This window comes from Delphinus delphis, chromosome 1 (genome assembly GCF_949987515.2).
Source record: "Delphinus delphis chromosome 1, mDelDel1.2, whole genome shotgun sequence".
Classification (NCBI taxonomy): Eukaryota; Metazoa; Chordata; class Mammalia; order Artiodactyla; family Delphinidae; genus Delphinus; species Delphinus delphis.
The window spans coordinates 146,178,910-146,200,153 of record NC_082683.1 but is presented as its reverse complement, the minus strand read 5'-3'; the positions used below and the strand labels follow the sequence as shown (position 1 = coordinate 146,200,153).

The 21,244-nt window shown below is 47.0% G+C and overlaps 1 protein-coding gene, 1 non-coding gene and 1 pseudogene across 2 annotated transcripts in view; 1 reads left to right on the top strand and 2 right to left on the bottom strand.

The window, feature by feature from the left end:
* HHAT (hedgehog acyltransferase) overlaps positions 1 to 21,244 on the top strand; it is a 363,481-nt gene that overhangs the window by 193,315 nt on the left and 148,922 nt on the right. Inside the window, exon 9 of the mRNA XM_060010033.1 lies at positions 7,926 to 7,961. Coding sequence (XP_059866016.1) covers positions 7,926 to 7,961 — 36 coding nt within the window. The remainder of the gene's footprint in view (positions 1 to 7,925; positions 7,962 to 21,244) is intronic.
* Positions 16,044 to 16,646, bottom strand: LOC132425675 (nucleolar protein 56 pseudogene; annotated as a pseudogene).
* LOC132416643 (small nucleolar RNA SNORD86) lies at positions 16,915 to 17,000 on the bottom strand. The gene has a single exon (XR_009517675.1). It is a non-coding gene; the product is annotated as a small nucleolar RNA SNORD86 (small nucleolar RNA).

Sequence of the window (21,244 nt, the reverse complement as noted above, 5' to 3'; positions counted from 1 at the left end):
TGTGAGGATTGTGCATTGAAGAAGGCGAGGCAAGGATTGAGATCTGAATATGGTACCTCACCAAATACTGCCCCACGTGTGTCATGCTAAGTGGCCATAACAACAGTGGTTCTAAACCAGGGGTCCCCAACCCCTGGGCCATAGACCACTACCGGTCTGTGGCCTGTTAGGAACCGGGCCTCACGGCAGGAGGTGAGCAGCGGGTAAGTGAGTGAAGCTTCATCTGTATTTACAGCCGCTCCCCATCACTCACATCACCGCCTGAGCTCCGCCTCCTGTCAGATCAGCGGCGGCATTAGATTCTCATAGGAGCGTGAACCCTACTGTGAACTGCGCATGCGAGGGATCTAGGTTCCTTATGAGAATCTAATGCCTGATGATCTGAGGGGGAGCTGAGGCGGTGATGCTAGCACTGGGGAACGGCTGCGAATACAGATTATCATCAGCAGAGAGGTTTGACTGCACAGAAACCATAATAAATCAGTTGCTTGCAGACTCATATCAAAACCCTATCAGTGGGCTTCCCTGGTGGCGCAGTGGTTGAGAGTCCGCCTGCTGATGCAGGGGACACGGGTTCGTGCTCCGGTCCAGGAGGATCCCACATGCCGCGGAGCGGCTGGGCCCGTGAGCCATGGCCGCTGGACCTGCGCGTCCGGAGCCTGTGCTCCGCGACGGGAGAGGCCACAACAGTGAGAGGCCCGCATACCGCAAAAACAAAAACAAAACAAAACAAAAAAACAAGACAAAACCCTATCAGTGAGTGGCAAGTGACAACGAACTCAGGGCTCCCACTGATTCTGCATTATGGTGAGTTGTGTAATTATTTCATTATATATTACAAGGTAATAACAATAGAAATAAAGTGCACAGTAAATGTAATGCGCTCGAATCATCCTGAAACCATCCCCCACCCCATCCCCGGTCCGTGGAAAAATTGTCTTCCACAAAACCGGTCCCTGGTGCCAAAAAGGTTGGGGACCGCTGTTCTAAACCATACCTCACTGATTATATGAGATTTGCAGCTTCTGGCCACAGTTCATTGCTTTTTTTTTTTTTTTTTTTAAACTCTAGCTCCCAACCAGCCAAGATCAGCCTGGGAGAGAGGACCAGGACCCCAAAAGGCAGGCAGCCTGGCAGAGCAGAACAGATCCTGGATCTAAGTGTGGGCTCTGGTCTGAGCTCTGCCATGGACATGCTGTGTTGGCCTGACCCTTCCTTTTCTCAGAGGGGGTTCTCTGTGCTCTGTGAGTAACTGTAAGTGCACACCACTCTGGCAGGTGGTACGACCCTAATTTTGATGCACTGTGAGGCCCCAACAGGAACAGCAGTCAGAATTGTAATAAATAAACCGTCAGGGTTGCAATGGAAGCATTAGCCCAGGCACAGTCTACTAATTTGCTCATGGTTATCAGACACGAGCTCCTGCTATGGAAGTGAGGCTTCATACTTAGAGATGCTTCCTGAAAGTGACTGAAACAGGGAGTCGGAAGCCTGAGGCTAGGTGGCAGCTTTAAGTTCATCCATTCTGGTTTTCTGTCTGATGGTTCAGTCTCCTCTAAACACCCTTTTAACCCATGCTTGAACTCGTCTTGTGATGGGAAATTCACTGCCTTGTTAGGATACTGCAGCTTGTTCCACATTTCCCTCTCCTCTGTCGAACTGTTGCTGCTATCAGGTGATGTTCAGACAACAAAAATGTCCATGTCACACGTGCACACAGAAGATTTCCCATCTTTATTTTCCTTAAGGAACCGGGAATAATATGCACAGGACCGCTGCTGCTTATGTCTCCTCATAAGGATATCTTGGTTTACTGTGAGCTGGTAGCCGTGAGAGATTCCTTTCTTAAAAGGTGATCAGAATAATGGTGCTCTAGTTTGGTAGGTATCTTATTTCAGGAGAGAAGCCTCATTTCTATCTGTGGGTATTAATGTTATGTATTTACATATAGTAACGGATGTGTTAAATGATTACGTTTGAGCATCTGCTATCTGCAGCGTACTATGCTAAGTGCCAGAGCAGGCGGGGGCGTCGGTGCCTTCTGACAGCACATCAGTCACACGTTGATTTGTTACCCATCTGGGTTCTTGGACTCTTTAATCAATAGAAATTGATAAGAGGCCAGACGAGAAATTCAGGCAGGGCTTTATTGGGACTCCTGCTGCAGCACGAGGGGGCGAACACAAGTAACGGGTTCCCTTGCTCGCGCCTGAGGAGGAGCCAGCTGGTTCCTTAAATGGGGTCAGGGTTGGGGCGGACCGGTGGGTTGGGCTGGAGGAGTGGCTTGGGTGACCCCTTGTGGTGCTCTGTGAGTGTGTGGGGGGGGAGGGGATGGTGCGCAGTGCCCTGCTTTTGCTCCATGCATCTCAGAAGTGGCAGTTGGGTTTTGGCCTTTTTGTATCTTGTTCATAATTTGCCCCAGCTGTGTGCATGCATGCATTTATTTTTAGTCCCTTATAGTTTCTTTGTATTCTGTTGCTCAAGGAGACGTTTGTCCAGGTACAAGCATTGCAGCAAAGAGTCCCGGGTCCCAGGTCCCAACGTGTCTCAGATTCACCCAATAGATACTAAGAATCTACTTGGTGACTGCCTTTGGTTCTTGCCCTTAAGGAGTTTGCAGTTCACCGAGGGAGACAGTGTTTGATATCGATGGCACTGTATTGAATTATTATTGACTTTCCCACCCCTTTACTAGGCTCTGCTCTCCTTGAAGCTGGGGGGTTATGTGCCATGCATTACTGAATCCCCACCACCTGGCACATTGTAGGCACAAGGTAAATATTTGTTAAATGGGTCAGTAGCTAAATGCATGAAGGGAAAAACACAGACTTTGGCATCTGGTGCTCTGAGCTAGGTCTTGACTCAGCAATTTGCCAGCTAGGTGGCTGGGGATAAGGCCATGCAGCGTTATGAAACAGGGGCCTATTTTGCAGGGTGGTTGCGAGGATTAAAAGAAAGAATACACAGATTGCCTAGCAGTGCCTGGCATACAAATCTAAAATCAAAAATAGTATTCTCTTCCTACTCTAGCTCCCTTAAGGCACCTTTTCCATCTATCCAGGAAAACCAAGGAGAACATATTTCTAGAGTTCACTGGTTTGCTTGTGTTTTGAAATTAAAGACAAAGCCCCACAGGTGAGACCCCACCCCGAACCCTTTGGAAGGAGCCCAAATCAGCTTTTCCATTGTATAGAGGAAACCCAGGGTGCCGCTTGAGGAAGATGAAGTTCTGGAGATGGATGGTGGCGATAGTTTTACAACAATGTGAATGTGCTTAATGCCACTGAACTATACACTTAAAAATGGTTAAAATGGTAAATTTTATGTGATGTATACTTCACCACAATACATTAATACAACAAAAAAAGAAAAAAATATTGCTATGACTTATAGCTCTCCCAACAGGTGGGCCATTTTTAAGTGTAAGTAATCCCAGGCCATTCTCATTCCCTTAATCTGCATGTGGGTCACCAAGCATTATTGAGGTGGTAATTCCCTAAGAAGCCAAGACTTTGAGGCTGCTTGGTTTGAAATTGAGTGATAAGAGGCACTCGCACCTATTTTGCAGGTTATGTTTCCCTTTATTTGCTCCACCCTGCATGAGTGTGTCAACAAGTCTTTTTGACTCCACACAAAATCCTGTTGGAATCCGTCCCTGTCTCTCCTCTCTTGTTTCCAGTATTTCCATCTGGGGGCTGAGCCCCCATCATCTCTCACCTGGACTGCAATGGCTGTTTAAGTGGTCTCCCTGCCCTCCGGCTTCTCTTACCATCCATTCTCTTCAGGACACCCAAAGTGTTCTTTTTAATATGCAAACCAAAGCATACCACAGCTCTACCGCTGGAAGAATGAAATTTAAATAAAGGAAAAAATACCACTCCTCTGTTCCTATCAATGTTAAATTAAAACCCAAACTCCTTATCATGCATGCACAGTCCTTTCAGATCTGGTCCCTGCCCCCCTCTCCCAACCTCTGCTGTCCCCGTCTCCCCTCGCTCACCATTCTCCAGTCACGCTGGCCTTCTTTCTCCATCTCTCACCTGCCCCATTCCTTCCCAACCTGGGCCCTTTCTCTGGATGTCCTACTGCCTGGAAATCTAGATCCTCTGATCTTTGCATAGCTGGCTCTTTCTGACCATACAGATCTCAACCCAAACGTCACCACCTCAGAGAAGCCTTCCCAGAGTGCCTGTGTGGCCTGTCCCTCTGTGCTGTCACTGTGTGTGCATTCTCTGCCCTCTGACGTTATCTTCTGTATGTAAGTGCTTATTTGTTGTTTACCTCTTCCACCTAGAATGTGAGTGCCATGAGAAGTAGGTGCCTTGTTATGTTACCCTCCACTGCATCCCCAGGGCTAGACCAATGCCTGGCCCATAGAAGGCCCAGATGGAATATCTGTCGAATGAATGAATACCAGATGAATTAATGCCGTAAAGGAGTAAGATATGTTTACCTATGAAATAGTTCTGTTTTTGTCCTCTTACATTTTTCCTGTCACGTTTTCTGATGCAAATCCCCATCCCACCCTCACCTCGACCATCTCCATTCTACTTGTTTCCAGGTAATTATTAACCTTTATAGCAGGAGTCCCCAATCCCTGGGCCTCGGGCCAGTAGCAGCCCACGGCCTGTTAGGAGCCTGCCTGCACAGCAGGAGGTGAGCGGCTGGGGAGCGAGCGAAGCTTCGCCAGCCACTCCCCATCGCTCCCCATCGCTCGCATTACCGCCTGAACCGTTCTGCCCCCCCACCTGCCCCCTGGTCCGTGGGAAAATTGTCTTCCACGAAACTGGTCCTTGGTGCCAAAAAGGTCGGGGACCCCTTCTTTATACTGTTCTCTTGACAGCTTGCCTGTCACAAGGATGCTGAAAGTCCTCCGCTTGTCCCAGCCTCAAATTCCATCCGCCACCAGTCACACGTGTATGAGAGGAAACAGTCTGAAACACAAGCTGTGTCACAGCCCCTCACTTCTGTACATTTAGACCCTGACTTTTAGGGCCGCCATAGCTGCAGGTGAACCTGGGTGTGCACTGGTGTGTATTGGTATGCCAGTATGAGATGCTGGTCAGGAGCGGGGCAGGCAGGGTGAGGCTCCCCGTGACCCCAGCCCTCACCCCTGCGCTCAGCTTCAAGGCTCTTTGTGGGACACTGATCCTCCGGCTCGCCTGCCTGTGCCCTGAGCTTGGTGCTCGCCCCTCAGAGTTCCAGCCCCGCTGCCCCCTTCTCCAGGGCTCAGGCCCTGCCCGTGCCCTGGATTAATGGCCTCCCTTTCTGGGCTGCATTGTAAGACAACTTATGTCCTTCTTTTTATTTATTTATTTATTTTTGCAGTACGTGGGCCTCTCACTGTTGTGGCCTCTCCCGTTGCAGAGCACAGGCTCCGGACGTGCAGGCCCAGCAGCCATGGCTCACGGGCCCAGCCGCTCCGCGGCATGCGGGATCCTCCCGGACCGGGGCACGAACTCGTGCCCCCTGGATCGGCAGGCAGACTCTCAACCACTGCGCCACCAGGGAAGCCCCATATGTCCTTCTTTTTAATGTGTCTTGCTTCTCCTGCTGAGTTATTAGGAATGGGGCTGCCATTAAAACAACTCTTAAAAACTGGAGGAAAGGGGACTACTATTTATTGAGTACACGTGGTGGACCAAGCACTGTGCTAAGCCCCGTATCTCTATTTTCTCACTTAAGTCTCATAACCTCCCTACGAGTAAGGGGTCTCCATTTTTCCCAGTGGGGAAGCTGGAGCCCAGAGAATCGACACAGCTTTCCAGAGCCTGGCTGACTCTAAGACCCGAGGAGGTAGGTGGCGCCTGCAGAGACCGTGGGCTTGCCCGGAACAGGGGGAAGCAGAGGTTAGGTGGAGGTGGAAAGGAGCGCTGATTTAAAATCAACAGCCATTTTCAATTAGTAATAATGAGGGGCAGTGAGAGCCTGTACTTTTAGTGGGAGGAGCACATAATTCGTGGCTTTCAGGGCTCAGTTTGACTCCCAGCTCTGTCCTCTCCTAGCTGTGAGCTCTGTGCCAGTTACTTAGCCTCTGCACTCTAGTTCCTTCACCGGTAAATGGGGATGCCAGTACCTACCTCGCCGGCAACCAGGTACGTGTGTGAGTACTGAACAGAGTAGTTGCCACCTTCTGGGTGCTAAATGAATAACAATTTCTATGTATATTATTAGGTTTTTCATTATTGCTTCAGGGTCTTCTTCCCCTACCGCACCTCTACACTGAGGGTCTCTGTGATTCCTTTCATGTCTGTTTCATCCTCTGATTCCTGTAACAGAGTCTGTTGCTGGTGTAATTGAAAAGACTGAAATCTTTGTTTTAATCCATACATACTTCTACCGCCCATATTGCTGTTCTGGCAAACGTACAATTGCTGTCTGTCATATGAAGGTTTTACTTATGTTGCTGAGCAATGTAGCCTTGGTTTTGGTCGAGAGGAGGGATCATTTCTGTTTCTGTTTCTTTTTTTTTTTAAATCTGTGTTAAATATGAGTATAGGAATTGACCTTATCCAGGTCAATGTAAAATCAGCTGAAACAAATCAGCTACCCCTGCAGGTATATCTCCCTCTAGAGCTCTGCTCAGAGGCTTATGAGTAGATGGAATTTACGCACAATACCTTGACTTTGAGTTTCCCTGAATTATATAACTATTTCAGGTAAGTGATATAATAAATGAGGTACCTCGTATTTTGGCTTTGTTTCTTTATTCTCACCTACCCTGTGTCTATAATCTATAAACAGATGCTTGAGCGCATGAAAGAATCTTGTCATTTAAAGGTATCCCACAAGGAATCTTAATATCTATAATCACCTGCTATATGTCAGGGACGGTGGGGTGCCAAGTAGGCTGAGATGTTCCAGGGAAGGGCTAGGGTGGACCCGGATGCTAGGGACAGTCAGGGCCTGCCTGGGCAGTTGGACCCCACTCTAGGGGGAATTTCTGAGTCCACTGCTCACTGTCTGTAGGGACAGAAGTCCCTCGGGCTTGCCTCAGGCTGCTTGCTAACTGGGGAGGCCAGTCCAGTGGGTGGCACACAACCACCACCATCCAGGTGTTAGGAGTAGTGATTATACCTGGTGGGCGGCACCATCATGACTCGGGCCAGACCCAAAGGTGAGAGAAGGACACCGGCTAAGCGGGCAGAGGTTTAGGGGGAACAAGCGTGCTCATTAGGGCAACCAAGGCCGTCCCACTCATATGGACTGAGCCAGTCTGGTGGTGTCAGAGGGAGGCTGTGACTGAAGGGGTCCACTACCGCCCAGGGTTTTCTGGATGCTTGTGTGACGCCCAAGCACAATGCAGGCTCACCAGCGAGTGCATGGAACTGCCTTCTCCCTTCCCTGCTAGAGCGGACCCGGATATGGGGGGGTTGTTCTCTCCTGCGAAAAGCTCCAGGGACTATGGCCAGGAGGAGATGGAAGAACAGAGTTCACCTTCCCCCACCCCTCTTCTTCCCTCTGGCCAGTGTGGATTCATGCTTTTAAATCATAATTTCATTTATTTTTGAGTAAATGAACATCAGAGACAACTAGTGCTATAAAATGACTCCCCTTTTGGAAAAGTGGTGAAGTTCACTTTTCTGGCTTCTGTTTCGAGAGAGAGAGAGAGAGTTTAGGCTTGCTGAGATACTTTTGCTCTCATGAAGCAGCGGTTCTGCATCAGAATCATCTGGCGGGCTTGTTAAAGCTAATTACTGGGCCTCATCCCCAGGATTTCTGAATCAGTGTGTGAGGGTGGGGACTGAGAATTTGACCAGGGAATGCTGCTGCGGTTGCTCCAGGGGTCATGCTTCGAGAACCACTGTCATGGAGTAATCCATGTATTCACCATGTTCCAAATGTGAATGATATATTTTTGGTCAAGTCCACCACTGCTGTGAATATCTTCTATTGATATGCTTGTCTTTGTCTCCCTTCAACAGGTATTTTGACGTTGGACTGCATGATTTCTTAGTTAGGTAAGCCAATCGTTTTTATTTTAGGTATCATTGGAATAGCGTGTCTATTATGGAATACTGAGATGAAAATAAAATCCTTGTGAGATATCTTGATAAATAATGGCAACCATATATTTGACAAGAAAATACCACTAGCTCTGTTTTTTGTGCCTCCCAGAATCACACAAGGATATCCTTTTTAAACAATCAAAGGAATTTATTTTTAAAGGGATTTGTATCTGAAATGATAGTTACCCAACTATTGGGCTACTGGAAAAACAAATAGAATAGTGAAGAGAGGACTTTCCTGGTGGCTCAGTGGTTAAGAATCCGCCTGCCAATGCAGGGGACATGGGTTCGATCCCTGGTCCGGGAAGATCCCACATGCCGCGGGTAGCCCCTGCTCGCCGCAACTAGAGAAAGCCCGTGCGCAGCAATGAAGACCCAACGCTGCCAAAAATAAATAATAAAGTAAATAAATAAATTTATAAAAAAAAGAATAGTGAAGAGAGCCAGCTTGCATTCATACATTAAACAACCCTCTTGACCAATTTTCCCTCCGTTGAATTTAAGCTTTTTAAACTGAATCTACTACTTGTTTCACAATCATGAAGATACAGTCTTGTTCATCATTGAAAGAGATCGCAGTTTATATCCTAGTATATTGGTGATTTTTACCAGCGTTGGCTTATGGGGCATATTAATTCCAAATAGCTATTAAATCAAACAGAGGTTAAATGGAAATATACCAGAAGATTAACAGTGTTGGTAATAATATGCACAATATTTTTCCTGTTATAAACTTTATTGTACTTTTTAGATTTTTTATTATATTGAGTTATATTCATTATTCTAATAATGGTGGAAAGTGGTCATTAAAAATACCTATCAAAAATATATGTGGGGAGCAATAATGGTTGCTGAGGGACTATAAGCTAAGATCACAAGGAAACCAGAAATCATGTAGAGTGATTTACTTTCTGCAAATATGTAGCTCTAAATGCTAATTAATTCTGAGTCCACTAATAAACAGTATTGTAAATCACATGTGATTTCTGGGTAGATGTTACAGTAGTTCAGTTCTCCACAATGCATGGCCATCTCCCTGTGGTTAAGATGCTGTCTGAGGGGACATGTACATCTTTGGCATCACCTTGATCCTAAACCAGCAGCATTTCCTCTGTGACAGATTGCATATGGCGGTGTTCCGAGCAAAGCCATACATACCTTGTCCTTTCTCTAGGTCTTTATGCAAGGCTGTGCTTGGAAATCTCCTTGGCCTACCCCAGACCCAAGGAATCTGGATTATCCTGGCTTTCTCCAGGATATGACACACACAAGGCAGTGTGTAAACAGTTACCCTTGACACATCAAGGGTAAATGTATTTTAGTTAGGAGGGTTAAAGGGCCAGTGGTCATGGGAAAGGCAGGCATGAGAATTCTATACCTAAACCGATAAGAAAAACTGTCTGGGTGTACTTCAGGGAGTTGTTTGGATTTTTTGAGTTAATGTCTTTGGTACTTTGTATTACTCCTGTGCTACTGTTCACGTAATTACTGTGGTAGCTGCAAGTTTGTACTTCTCTTACTTTCTCTAGTAACTTTCTTGAGGGCAGGGAACACGCCTCAATCATCTTTCCATAATTAAACTGGATGGAATCAACCTTCAGCAAACATTTGTGTATGGGAATGTAAATTGATACAGCCACTATGGAAAACAGTATGGAGGTTCCTTTAAAAAAAAAAATAGAACTACCATACGACCCAGCAATCCCACTATTGGGCATATACCCAGAGAAAGCCATAATTCAAAAAAAGTCATGTACCACAATGTTCATTGCAGCTCTATTTACAATAGCCAGGACATGGAAGCAACCTAAGTGTCCATCAACAGATGAATGGATAAAGAAGATGTGGCACATATATACAATGGAATATTACTCAGCCATAAAAAGGAACGAAATTGAGTTATTTGTAGTGAGGTCGATGGACCTAGAGTCTGTCATACAGAGTGGAGCAAGTCAGAAAGAGAAAAACAAATACTGTATACTAACACATATATATGGAATCTAAAAAAAAAAAAATGGTCATGAAGAACCTAGGGGCAGGATGGGAATAAAGACACAGACCTACTAGAGAATGGACTTGAGGACATGGAGAGGGGGAAGGGTAAGCTGGGAGAAAGTGAGAGAGTGGCATGGACATATATACACCACCAAATGTAAAATAGATAGCTAGTGGTAAGCAGCCGCATAGCACAGGGAGATCAACTCGGTGCTTTGTGACCACCTGGAGGGGTGGGATAGGGAGTGTGGGAGGGAGACGCAAGAGGGAGGAGATATGGGAATATATGTATATGTATAGCTGACTCACTTTGTTATAAAGCAGAAACTAACACACCATTGAAAAGCAATTATACTCCAATAAAGATGTTAAAAAACACAAAAAAACCCCAACCAAACAAAGAAAAAAACAATTGTGTAGAAGTGACTGAATGAGTAAATGAATGAAATGAGGCAGAAAGGACAGAGGGTGAGGATTAAGAAGAAGCTGTTCATTTATTCAACAGATAGTTATTAAGCCTACCATGTGCCACTTCCTTGGTTACATCTGGGAATACCACGGTGAGGAAAATAGACATTTGATTTAAAGCTTTCCCTGAGCTCATCTCTTGCCAGCCTTGTGGTTTGAGCAACTTGAAGTGAGGAGGGTGGTCTGCCTCTGGGACCCCTCCTCCCTGTCCTTCTTCTGGGCTCCAACCGTGTTTCCTATGTTGGGTGCGGAGGAGGCAGAGGGAAGGGTTAAGTGCCTCTAATGTAACTGGAACAGATGCTGGGACGCCCTGGCCCTGGCAGGAGGCCCTTATGGGTGCGTGCTAGTAAGATGCTCAACTAGTCACCTTAATCGGTTGTTCTGTGAACCAAGCAGATCTGGGGCTTTTTTCTGCCCTGCTGTCTTCCTGCAGTTTTCCTTTCTTTTACTCTGGTAGGGGCAGGACAAATCAACGTGCCCACTGTTATCCACTGTGGGAGTAAAAGTCTCCCCTTCTTGCAGGCATGCCCAGTCTCTGGATAAAGTCTCTTCATCCCCTCCCCCAACATACAGCAGCACTCCCCATTAAGCCAGGAACCTAGGGGCTCGAAGGAGTCTCTTCCTCGGTCCTCTTGCCAGCTTGGGGATAGGGTGGGGCCGGGCGTTGGGTAGGGAGGTGGTTGGGGGAGCAGTCAGTTGTCCATCTCTTAGTAATCCCAGGATGGGGTGCAAACCCCTTTGTTTGCAGCTGTCTGTAGAAAATGGGTCCTTTCTGCTCCCAGTTTGGGAGGTCATGCCTGGTGGGGACTGAGCCCTGTTGATCTTTGGGCACCTTAGTGAGAACTGTTTCATCTGCATGTCGACCCCAGAAGCCAGCGGGGTTGAAGAAGGGTGTGGGCACAATGAAAGTGGGAGGTGAGGGAATGGCAACCACAACTCCTTTAAGAAGTTAAGCTGTGATAGGGAGGAAAGAAAGGCATGGCAGCTGGTGGAGAAGGTGGTTTGAGTGGGGATTTTTTTTTTTCTTTTTAATTGGAGGAGCTCTTGTATTTCGCCACCAGAAGGTCTTAAGTGCCCTTTAGACTTAGAGAAAGTGTTTTCAGTTGGGTGGAGAGAAGCAGCACACGATTGCCGGGGGAACGAAGAAGCAAAGCAGTGAATGGTGACTTAGTGACTCCAGTGGGCAATGGCGCTTTCCTGGAAGTATACCGCTGGAGAGCACCTTAGAGGTTGGAAGAATGTGGGGTCGTACTTGTGGGACCCTTCTTGTTCTGTGATAGCCGGGAGAAGAAAATATATTTCCCTTTGTAAAAGGGAATTGGCATAGTTTTTTTTTTTTTTTTAATTAACTGCATTTATTGGCTCCAGTAAACTCTTAGCATGTACTCTGGGTTGTCCCGCTGTATTGAATGCTTAGCGTTTGGAAGGAAAGAAGCTGCAGCATGCCTGAAATTAATCAGCTGCATCTTTTCCGTTGATGGAAGCAATGTCGACTTCTCTGGAATGACATCAGTTTCCACAAAGGCAAGAGCCCTATCTGTGATCTCAGCCTGGGCAACTGCAGGGAGGGACATGTTTCCTTTTAAGTTGTTGGAGTGCTTCACTGAGCTATGGGGCCGGAAGGCGCTGTCACGTTTAATGAAATGTGAGCATTTCTGATATTGGCGTTTTATGATGACTGTGGGAAAACTCAGTGTGCTCAGTCCTTCTGCATCTTACAGAAACCAAAGGGAAGACTTTCAGGAAACAGTAATCACAACTCACTTAAGAAATAGCCTCAGAAGAATATTGGCTGGAATTCTTAATGTGATGCTACAAAAGGAAAAGGAAAAAAGTGACCAATCTAGGAAAAGAGATTACAGAAGAAACCACCGCTTTGATTTTAGATAACAGGATGGCTTGTTTAAATTTAGCTTAGTTAAGTTTTGGCAAGAAAGTAGAATTGACTAGTGATGTTCGGTTTGATTCTTGCTGACTGAGGCATATTTCATTTTACCCAGAACTGTAGCCAGCCCTACCCCTTTTATGAAAGGTATACTCTAATTGCTTTGTACCTACCTCCTTGCCCTCTTCTAAGTTCCTCAGGTTGGGGAATCGGTTTAAGTAATACAGGATGCTCTCGTGACTTTTCAAAGAAAACCTGGAGACATCCCTCTTACATGTTGTCTGAAAGATAAAATTTGTCAGTGTTTTTTTTTTTTTAAACAATTGCTCCTACGCTTATGCATGTAAAAAACAGGAAAGTATTCACCTGTGTTTTCGTCTTACTTTCTGTATTGTTTATATTTAGCTATTTAATCCATTTCAAATACATATTTCAAATAAGAATCTAACTTAAAAAAAAAATAGCAGGAATTCCTTGGTGGTCCAGTGGTTAAGTCTCGGTACTTTCACTGCCGTGGGCCTGGTTTCAATCCGTGGTTGGGGAACTAAGGTCCCACAAGCCTCATGGCGCTGCCAAAAAAAGAAAAGCAATTTATTCAATAAAGGTCATCACTTTCCCTTTTTATTCTAAAGTCCATGTGTGAGTGCATCAGAGCCATTACTTTTGTCCTTGGGAGACTGTTTTGATATCCTGTCAGGAGCAGAAGTGCAGTGTGGCGGTGATGCCGTGGGTACTTCTTAGGCAAACAGAAAAAGGCAGTGAGCCTCAGGCATGGCCCTAAAGCTGTTTGAGAAGCTCTCTGGAGTTAATACACTCATCAGAAGATAAATTCCTTTGCATAAGCAAACAGATTCTGCCTAGAGAATGTTCAGTATAGTGCAGATTCAATCCTGTACAAATGCTAATGTGTCCATGAAACAGCACAGCTGTGCCCTTTTGAAGCGTGATTTTGTTCTGGTGAGAGAGAAGGTAGAATGGGCCAGCTGCTCACTTCTGTAGTGTCTTTTGTTCTTCTTCTGGAGGTTGATCCTGGGATCCCACAATGGTCTGGAGGGTCTTTGAATTGTCAGAGGGCAGCACATTTCAGTGATGTGTGAATTAATGGTTCACTGAATTCTGAAATAAGCAAAACGGTTTTTAGCTTTCCCTTAGTGACAACCTGTACCTACCTGACCCATTCATAAACCCAGCCCCACAGCAGAACAGAAGCTTCATGAATCACAGGGTAGTTTTTCTCCACCTCTATTCTGAGCACCCTGAAGTTCACCACCACTTTTGCTATAGTTAACGGTGCTGATAAAGAAGTCATTTGAAATATGTCTTGGATTGTATGATGTCCAACATGTTCAAAAGAGTCCACCTTGCATCTTTAAGAAGTCTAGTAGTCAAGGGCTTCCCTGGTGGCGCAGTGGTTGAGAGTCTGCCTGACGATCCAGGGGACACGGGTTCGTGCCCCGGTCCGGGAGGATCCCACGTGCCGCGGAGCGGCTGGGCCCGTGAGCCATGGCCGCTGAGCCTGCGCGTCCGGAGCCCGTGCTCCGCAACGGGAGGGGCCGCAACAGTGAGAGGCCTGCTTACCACACACACACACAAAAAGAAGTCTAGTAGTCAAAAGCGAGATTCATTTCAGGCTAAAGGTGTCCTCCTGAGAAGGAGAAGGAAGAGTGCTGGGGATAAGCCTCTCTCTTTCCTGTGTCTCCTCAGGACAGTTGAGACCTGTTTAGGCTCTGAGCTGCTCTGGAAGCGGAGATGTTGAGGAAGAATGTGGGCATTTGGTCCTGGGAGTAAGAACCAGGAAGATAATTAGCATCTGTATTCAGTCTAGTAGCTTAGAAACAACTTAAATACATACTTGAAACCATTATGTATATATATTTTTTTCTTTTTTTTTTTTTTTTTGCGGTACGCGGGCCTCTCACTGTTGTCTCTCCCGTTGCGGAGCACAGGCTCCGGACACGGAGGCTCAGCGGCCATGGCTCACGGGCCCAGCCGCTCCACGGCATGTGGGATCTTCCCGGACCGGGGCACGAACCCGTGTCCGCTGCATCGGCAGGCGGACTCTCAACCACTGCGCCACCAGGGAAGCCCTGTGTATATTTTTATAGACAAATATAAAAGGAGGGAAGATAAAACCAATATATATCTATTTTTCAGCACACACAGAGGTGATAACCCAGAGGCCAAATACCTGATTTGTTACATAGGATTTTGAATTTGTTATTGTGTGACTATAACACGGAAGTCAACTTTTGTTTGTCTACGTAGATAATTTTTTAATAGTGGTATAAAAAGTAAATGAGCTGATTAAAAAGCTGCCCCCGCCTGAGGGAGCCTGACCTCTGCATTTCTGCCCCTGATCAGGCACTGCTGATCCCCTCTTAGTGGCAGTGGGAGGAGAGATGTGGCACCTGGGTCGGAGCCACCAAGTCCCCTTGGTCCCTGGCCACTGCACACGCCTCTCCTTTGCAGGGACTGCAGCCTCCCAGCCTTCTTTTTAAAGCTTCCTTTCATTCGACTTGTGGAATATGAAACCAGCAGCTCATGAGCTGTGTGGTGTTCCAGTAACAAAGTGTTTTCAATGAAAAGCGAGGAACTTGTGCGTGAAGAAAGCCGGATCCCAAAGCGGCCCCACGGAGAAAGATCATAGGATGCAGGCAGGGTGCTGAAGAGAAGGTGACTGCAGCCACCGTTGCTCCCGGGCCCCGTCAGCTTCCAGATCCTGTTGAGTCTGTCTCCTCACCATCTCTCACATCACCCTTTCCTTTGTTTCTGGAGGAAAGATATGCACCTTTGTCAGTAATTTGGGCTTCTTCCCTCATAGGGCTGTAGTGAGGTTTAATACTATATGCAAAACACTTAGCTCCGTGCCTGGGGAAACAGTGGGGACGTAGTAGGGGTTAGTTTTGTCCTTCCCCCGACCCCACTTCACCTCTGGAATCAGGGTAACAGGGTTTGAGGCCTGGCCCCTCCCCTTCCTGTGTGACTTTAGGCAGCTCACTATCCCTTTCTGAACTCTTGACGACTTACCTGATGCTGTCACTCCCTGCTCAGAACCAGTCAGTGATTCTCTTTCCTCTGTCAGAACCAGACTAATCCCCCCCCTGCTCGCCCAATGTCCTGGGTCCACCACAGTAGGTCTCAGGCTCCCTTTCCATCTCATCTCACCATTATTCTCCTTTGGGTCACCGCCAAATGGGTCTAAATGCTGCTTTCTGTCTTTCCCCCATTCCCTGGCTTCCTTTCTTGGCTCATGTGTTCCCTGTGCATGAAGTGCCCACCCTGCCCCCACATCCAAGTCCTGCTTCGCTCAGGTCCATCTCAGATGCGGCCTTCTCCACGCTCAGCATAAGTGTCTCCATCTTGGGCCCATTGTCTTGTTTTTAACAGGCTATATGTCAATTATATCTCCATTTTAAAATAAGGTAATATTTATTCCATTAAAAAAAAAAAAGAGTAGAGCAGTGGACTGAGAAAGTTCCTTTTCCTGGTGACAGAGCTGAAACCAGTATCTCTAGTCTGACGAACCCAAGGACATAGAGCGTAGGGAAGTGGTCGCCTGAGCATTTGGTGCCATTAATTTAAAAAAATGTTTAACGAATACGTTTTATTTCTCAAAAATGTAACATGACTTAGTAACCATCTCCCTTTTTCTTCTTTTTTTTTGACTCGTGAATTTGTTTTTATTTTTATTGGGCTATAGGGGATGGGTTGGGAAATATCTCTGTAAGTTGTGCCCTCCTAGGGAAATGTTCATTCTCATTTTCCTGCGATAGCTTTCGGAGCTTTTTCTTTTTCTTGGAGCTGCAGGTCTTGCTGGCAGCAGCCTCTTCAGGTTCACTGCTGAGAGGCTCCTCCTTAGAAGAGAATTTCCTCTTTTTCTTGGGGACCCTCTTGTTTCCTGACTCTTCAGGGTCACTATCTGGTTCCTCTTTGGGGAAGGATTTCTTCCTCTTGGTAGGACTTCCACTGCCAGCTGTCTCTTCACGATCACTACTAACCAGCTCCTCCTTGGAAAAAGATTTCTTTTTTTGGGGGTTTGGAGGAGACAGATGGGGGTCTTCCATTCCATTCTCCTGAGGAGCCTCCTGGGGCTTTTGCTTCTTCGTCTTTTTGGGTCTTTTCATCTGTCTCCTCACATTCTTCCGGGGTCCTACTGCTGTTTTCTGAAGATGCAGGGCAATCACAGCTAGCCTTTTCTTTTCCTTCTTCAAGCATTTCTTCTCCTGCTTCTCCGGCTTCCTAGTAATCTCAGCAGCCGCTTCCTCTGCCTGAACCATTGCCTCCTTCATGACATCCAGATTCTTTTGTGGAATCTCTCCAGTCTCATAGGACAGCCGCTGCTCAACTTGTTCTCGAAGCTTCTCCCCAAATACACTGGTAGGTACCTCAGAGAAGCCATCAATTTGCTGCATTAGTTTGCCAGGAATTGGGAGATGCGGCCTCTGTTCTGGCAGCTCCGCGGCCAATGAAGGTAGAGTGGAAAATGAGTCCATATTTTGGGGTGTTACCCCTTGTCTTCAGGGCTCTGGAAAGTTGGTCCCTGTGCTGGGCCCAGGGAATCACTCAGACACCAGGACTGGCCATCACCCCCAGAGCAGAGGCCTGTACAGGTCAGGGAGCCCTGGTCAACCATCACCGTGATCCTTTTTTCTTTTAATGCATTTATTTATGCAACCAATTAAGTGGTCTAAGCACTATTCCAGGAGCTGGGATAAAAGCAATGACGAGCTAGACAATACCCCTGCCCTCCCTCGGCTTGCCTTGTGTGGGTGAAGACAGAGAAAACAAGTAAGCAAGCCCTTTAATGCCCGTGATGTGATGGAGGAGCCAGGTGGGAGAGCTAGCTCCCTTCGATAGCATGGGCAGGAAGGGCCTCTTGGAGGCGGTAGGTGACCCTGGGTAAGAGAAGGGTGAGTGGGAAGAGGCTTCCGGGGGAGATCTGAGGCTGGGCTGTTTCAGGCAGAGGGAAGGGCAAGCGCCAAGACCCTGAGATGGGAAGGAGCCCCTTGAGGAATGGAAGGAGGGAAGCCCGTGGGGCTGGAGGGTGTGGAGCAAGGAGCCAAGGGTCCAAAATGATTCTGGAGGACGAGGCGACGGCCGGACGGTGAAGAAGAGCAGGGTCTCTTTTAGATGCAGTAAGAGCCATTGGAGGGTTTTCAGTAGGGGTGTAACAGGTCTGTGTCAGGCTTAGCTAGGAATTTAGTGAAATTGTGATCTTTGAACCTCAGCCATTACCATGCTGCTCTACCGTGAGCTGGAGCTTGGTGACCCAGGCCTGTCCATGCTCCTCAGGGAAGTTTCTTTGACAACCAGCTGCTGTGAAAGCTACTCTGTGTTGAGTAACAGTAGCCCTAACTATCCTTTAATTTCCTTCTGTTTACGTTTGCTTGGTGTGTTGTAAAAGGTGTGATTATACATGTGGACATGAACCTGGAGGCAGTTAAACGATGGTGGAACCTGGCAATAGGCATTTGGAGACCGTGGCTTGGCTCTGGGAAGGCCACCTGGGGTGGTGTTTGTAGCTTTCTCATGGGGACAAGTAACCATCTTGCCTCGTGAGCTCTCGGTCCTTCACTGTGGAGTCTCTGAAGGTCCAGTTCTTAACCCTCCGTGCTCCTGTCTTTGTGCCGCTCCCTTTGGATGTCGGCCACCCTCAGGACAGGAGGCCTTCTCGATCTAAGTACAGCACTGGTCCCCCACCTTGGGGCTGCCTGGAGGAGAACTCCATCTGGTTCGCTCATGAGAGCTGTTGCATAATGAGTTGGTATATTCTCCCCTCATATTCTCGGTTGGTACATTCTCAGTTTTTGTCACAGACTGAACCCCTTCCTGGCTTCCCCCATCACAATCACTGTCCAAGACAGCATTTCTCTTCCCCCAGACTCCAACACCTGGAGTGATTTGTAGTCTGTTCCTTCCCTTTGTAGAATCTTAGGATGGAAGAGCCTCGATGATTAAGCCTCACATTACAATACTTTTCAGTTCTTAGAAGATTTCTCAGATCCACTCTTGCTTCCTTCCTACTGCTGCCACTTCTGAGGAAGAACTTTCCAGAATTGTTCATCTTCATGGCTGTGCTATATCGAGTTTGTTAATTAGAAAATCCAGATTAAAAAAGAAAAGAAAAGAAACCCTTCACGCTCTAAGAGTCAAAATGCATAATTCACTTCCCACCATACATAGCTTCTATCAATATAGATGTTCTGGTGAATAAATGTATCCTTTAAAAAATTGAAAAGAGCCCCTGGTGAATTAATTGAGAAAATTTGCAATATAGAGACATAATTTTAAGTGTACAAAGCTCTGGGTCAGGGAAGGATGCTGCTGAGTGAGATGGGCTGTAAAATCCATGGTCCAAACCAGTACAGATGGGGTATTTATTCAACACGGCATTTGTTAAGTGGTGGTGGTGTTGCCTTTTTTTTTTTTAATTTATTTATTTTAGTTTTGGCTGCTTTAGGTCTTCATTACTGCCCGCAGGCTTTCTCTAGCTGTGGCGAGCAGAGCGGGGGCTTCTCTTGTTGTGGAGCACGGGCTCTAGGCACGCAGGCTTCAGTAGTTGCAGCATGCGGGCTCAGTAGTTGTGGCTCACGGGCTCTAGAGCACAGGCTCAGTAGTTGTGGCGCACAGGCTTAGTTGCTCCGCAGCATGTGGGATCTTCCCAGACCAGGGCTCGAACCCGTGTCCCCTGCATTGGCAGTTGGATTCTTAACCACTGCACCAACAGGGAAGCCCGGTGCCTTTTTAAAAAATTCTTTTCCTAATTTCTGACCTGTGGGGCTTCTGCACCAGGTAGAAGCCAGAAACTTGCTTTCCTTTGTCGTAAGAGTCTCCTCCCCTCTCTTTAGCTTTTACTGAGAATGACATGTGGAGGGAGGGGGCCGTGGAATGCATTCTGGTGATCCTGGCAGCAGTGCCATCCAGCGTGGAGAGGCAGATATCTGGCTGGCCGTTCCCCTGAGCCCAGTGGCAGGCACAGTAGGGTCCCCATCAGAGCAGTGGTGGTGTGATTTGACAACAGTACCTGACTGCATAGCCTCCGAGCCTGGCTTTGAGACCCTCTCTCAGAGATTGTGCAAACTGCTGGTCCTTCCTTAATTGATTCCTTTCATATTAAAACTAACCAGAGTGGGTTCTGTTATCTGCTTCTAAAGTATCTGATGTAGCTGCTTACCCAGTGATGTTTGGGATGTCTCGCTCGGCAGGGGGAGTACATGATCTTTACTTGGCTTTGCCCATGAGCCACATCGATTCCACACTCCAGATTTAAATAAAATTGCAGTTATTTTTGCATCCGTACCAGAAGCAGCCTGTGAAATGGAAAGGGCATTGGATCAGATACAGAAGGCCGTGGCTCCAGCCTGCCTTGCTGCTCTCTCGCTGCAGTGATTTTGTGCCCGTCACTTCTCCTGTTGGGGGCCTTAGTTTTCTTCTTTGTAAAATGAGAAAATTATACCTGATAATCTCTAAGGTCCCTTCCAATCTCGGCAGCCTCAGATGAGCAGCTCTGGTGTTTTTCTTATTAGCGAGCCGCTCCTGTTCAGATCTGTGCTCTTTCATACGGCAGCTACTAGCCACCTGTGGCTATGTAAGTTTAAATGGTTTAAAGTCCGGCAAGATTACAAACTTTGTTGTTCCTTAGTTGCACCAGCCACACTTGAAGTGCTTATAGCCACGTGTAGCTCTCATCTTGGACAAGGCAGATATAGCACATTTCCATCATCACGAACATTCTCTTGGCCCACACTGGTCTACATGATAATGCCATGTGTCTGCTCCCTTTGTAGAGGTGCTGGGTGTTCAATTGTATTTCTGCCTGCTTAGTTGAAAGATCAACATGCATCTTATTAGCCGTTCAGCTTGCCCCAAAAGGACCTCCTTATCTACTCTTACCCCCTCTCAACCTCCCCTTTGTCCCATCCCTACTCTCCGCCCATCTTAGGGATGGCTCCCCACCCATATTAACCAATGCAGAAACCTTGGGGTCCGTCTGGAAATGCCCTTCGTCACCACCCTTCACGTTCCCCATTTTGGTCCCTAAGTTCTGTCAGTTCCTCCTGTTAAATATTAACCGAACGTGCCCTGTTTTCCTCATTTGTACTGTGTGCACCGTAACCGAGGCCCCTCATCTTCCGTTTCCCTTCTATTGTGAACCTCACCTTTACTTTCTTCCTCATTCCACCTGTCCCCTCAGCCCAGCCATTGAATCGAAACACAGTTTACAGACAAACCAACAAAAGGCAGTTTTAATCAGCCATTTTCCTCCCTCCACCGCCATGTATTCAACTGCCTTTTCCTGACTTAACTCTTAGCCCCATGAGCAGCCGCATTAACTTCTTTCTGTTCCCTGAACAAGACTCGCTCCTTAATTTTCTTCTTTCTTTTTGTGCGTGTTTGCTTCCCTCTTCCCATATAGGCCTTCTCAGCACTGGGTGCAGAGGTCATGACCTCTCTTGCAGAGCTCTTGCTGGCTCCCCTGGAGGAGTTAGGTGCTCCCCCTGGGGCGCTCTGCCATCTTGAAGGTCACAGTTGGTGGCTTGGGGTTCAGGCTCCGGTGTTGGGCTGCCTGGGTTTGAATGCTGGTTGCATCACTGTTGATTCTGTGACCAACTTGACAGCTCTGTGCTCGACTTTCCTCATCTGTACAAAGAGTATTAGTAATAATACCCAATTCCCAGGCTCTTTTTGAGGATGAGGTGACATTGATATATTTAAAGTGCTTAAAATAGCACTCAGCATGGAGTAAGCACTTAATAATTGTTCATTTTTGTCACCATCATTATACTTCACTTGACTCCTTGTTCATCTGCTGGGGTGATAGCAGACTGAATGGCAACACCAAGTTTTTTTTTTTTTTTAAAGAGAAATCTAGGATGGTGCTTTCTCT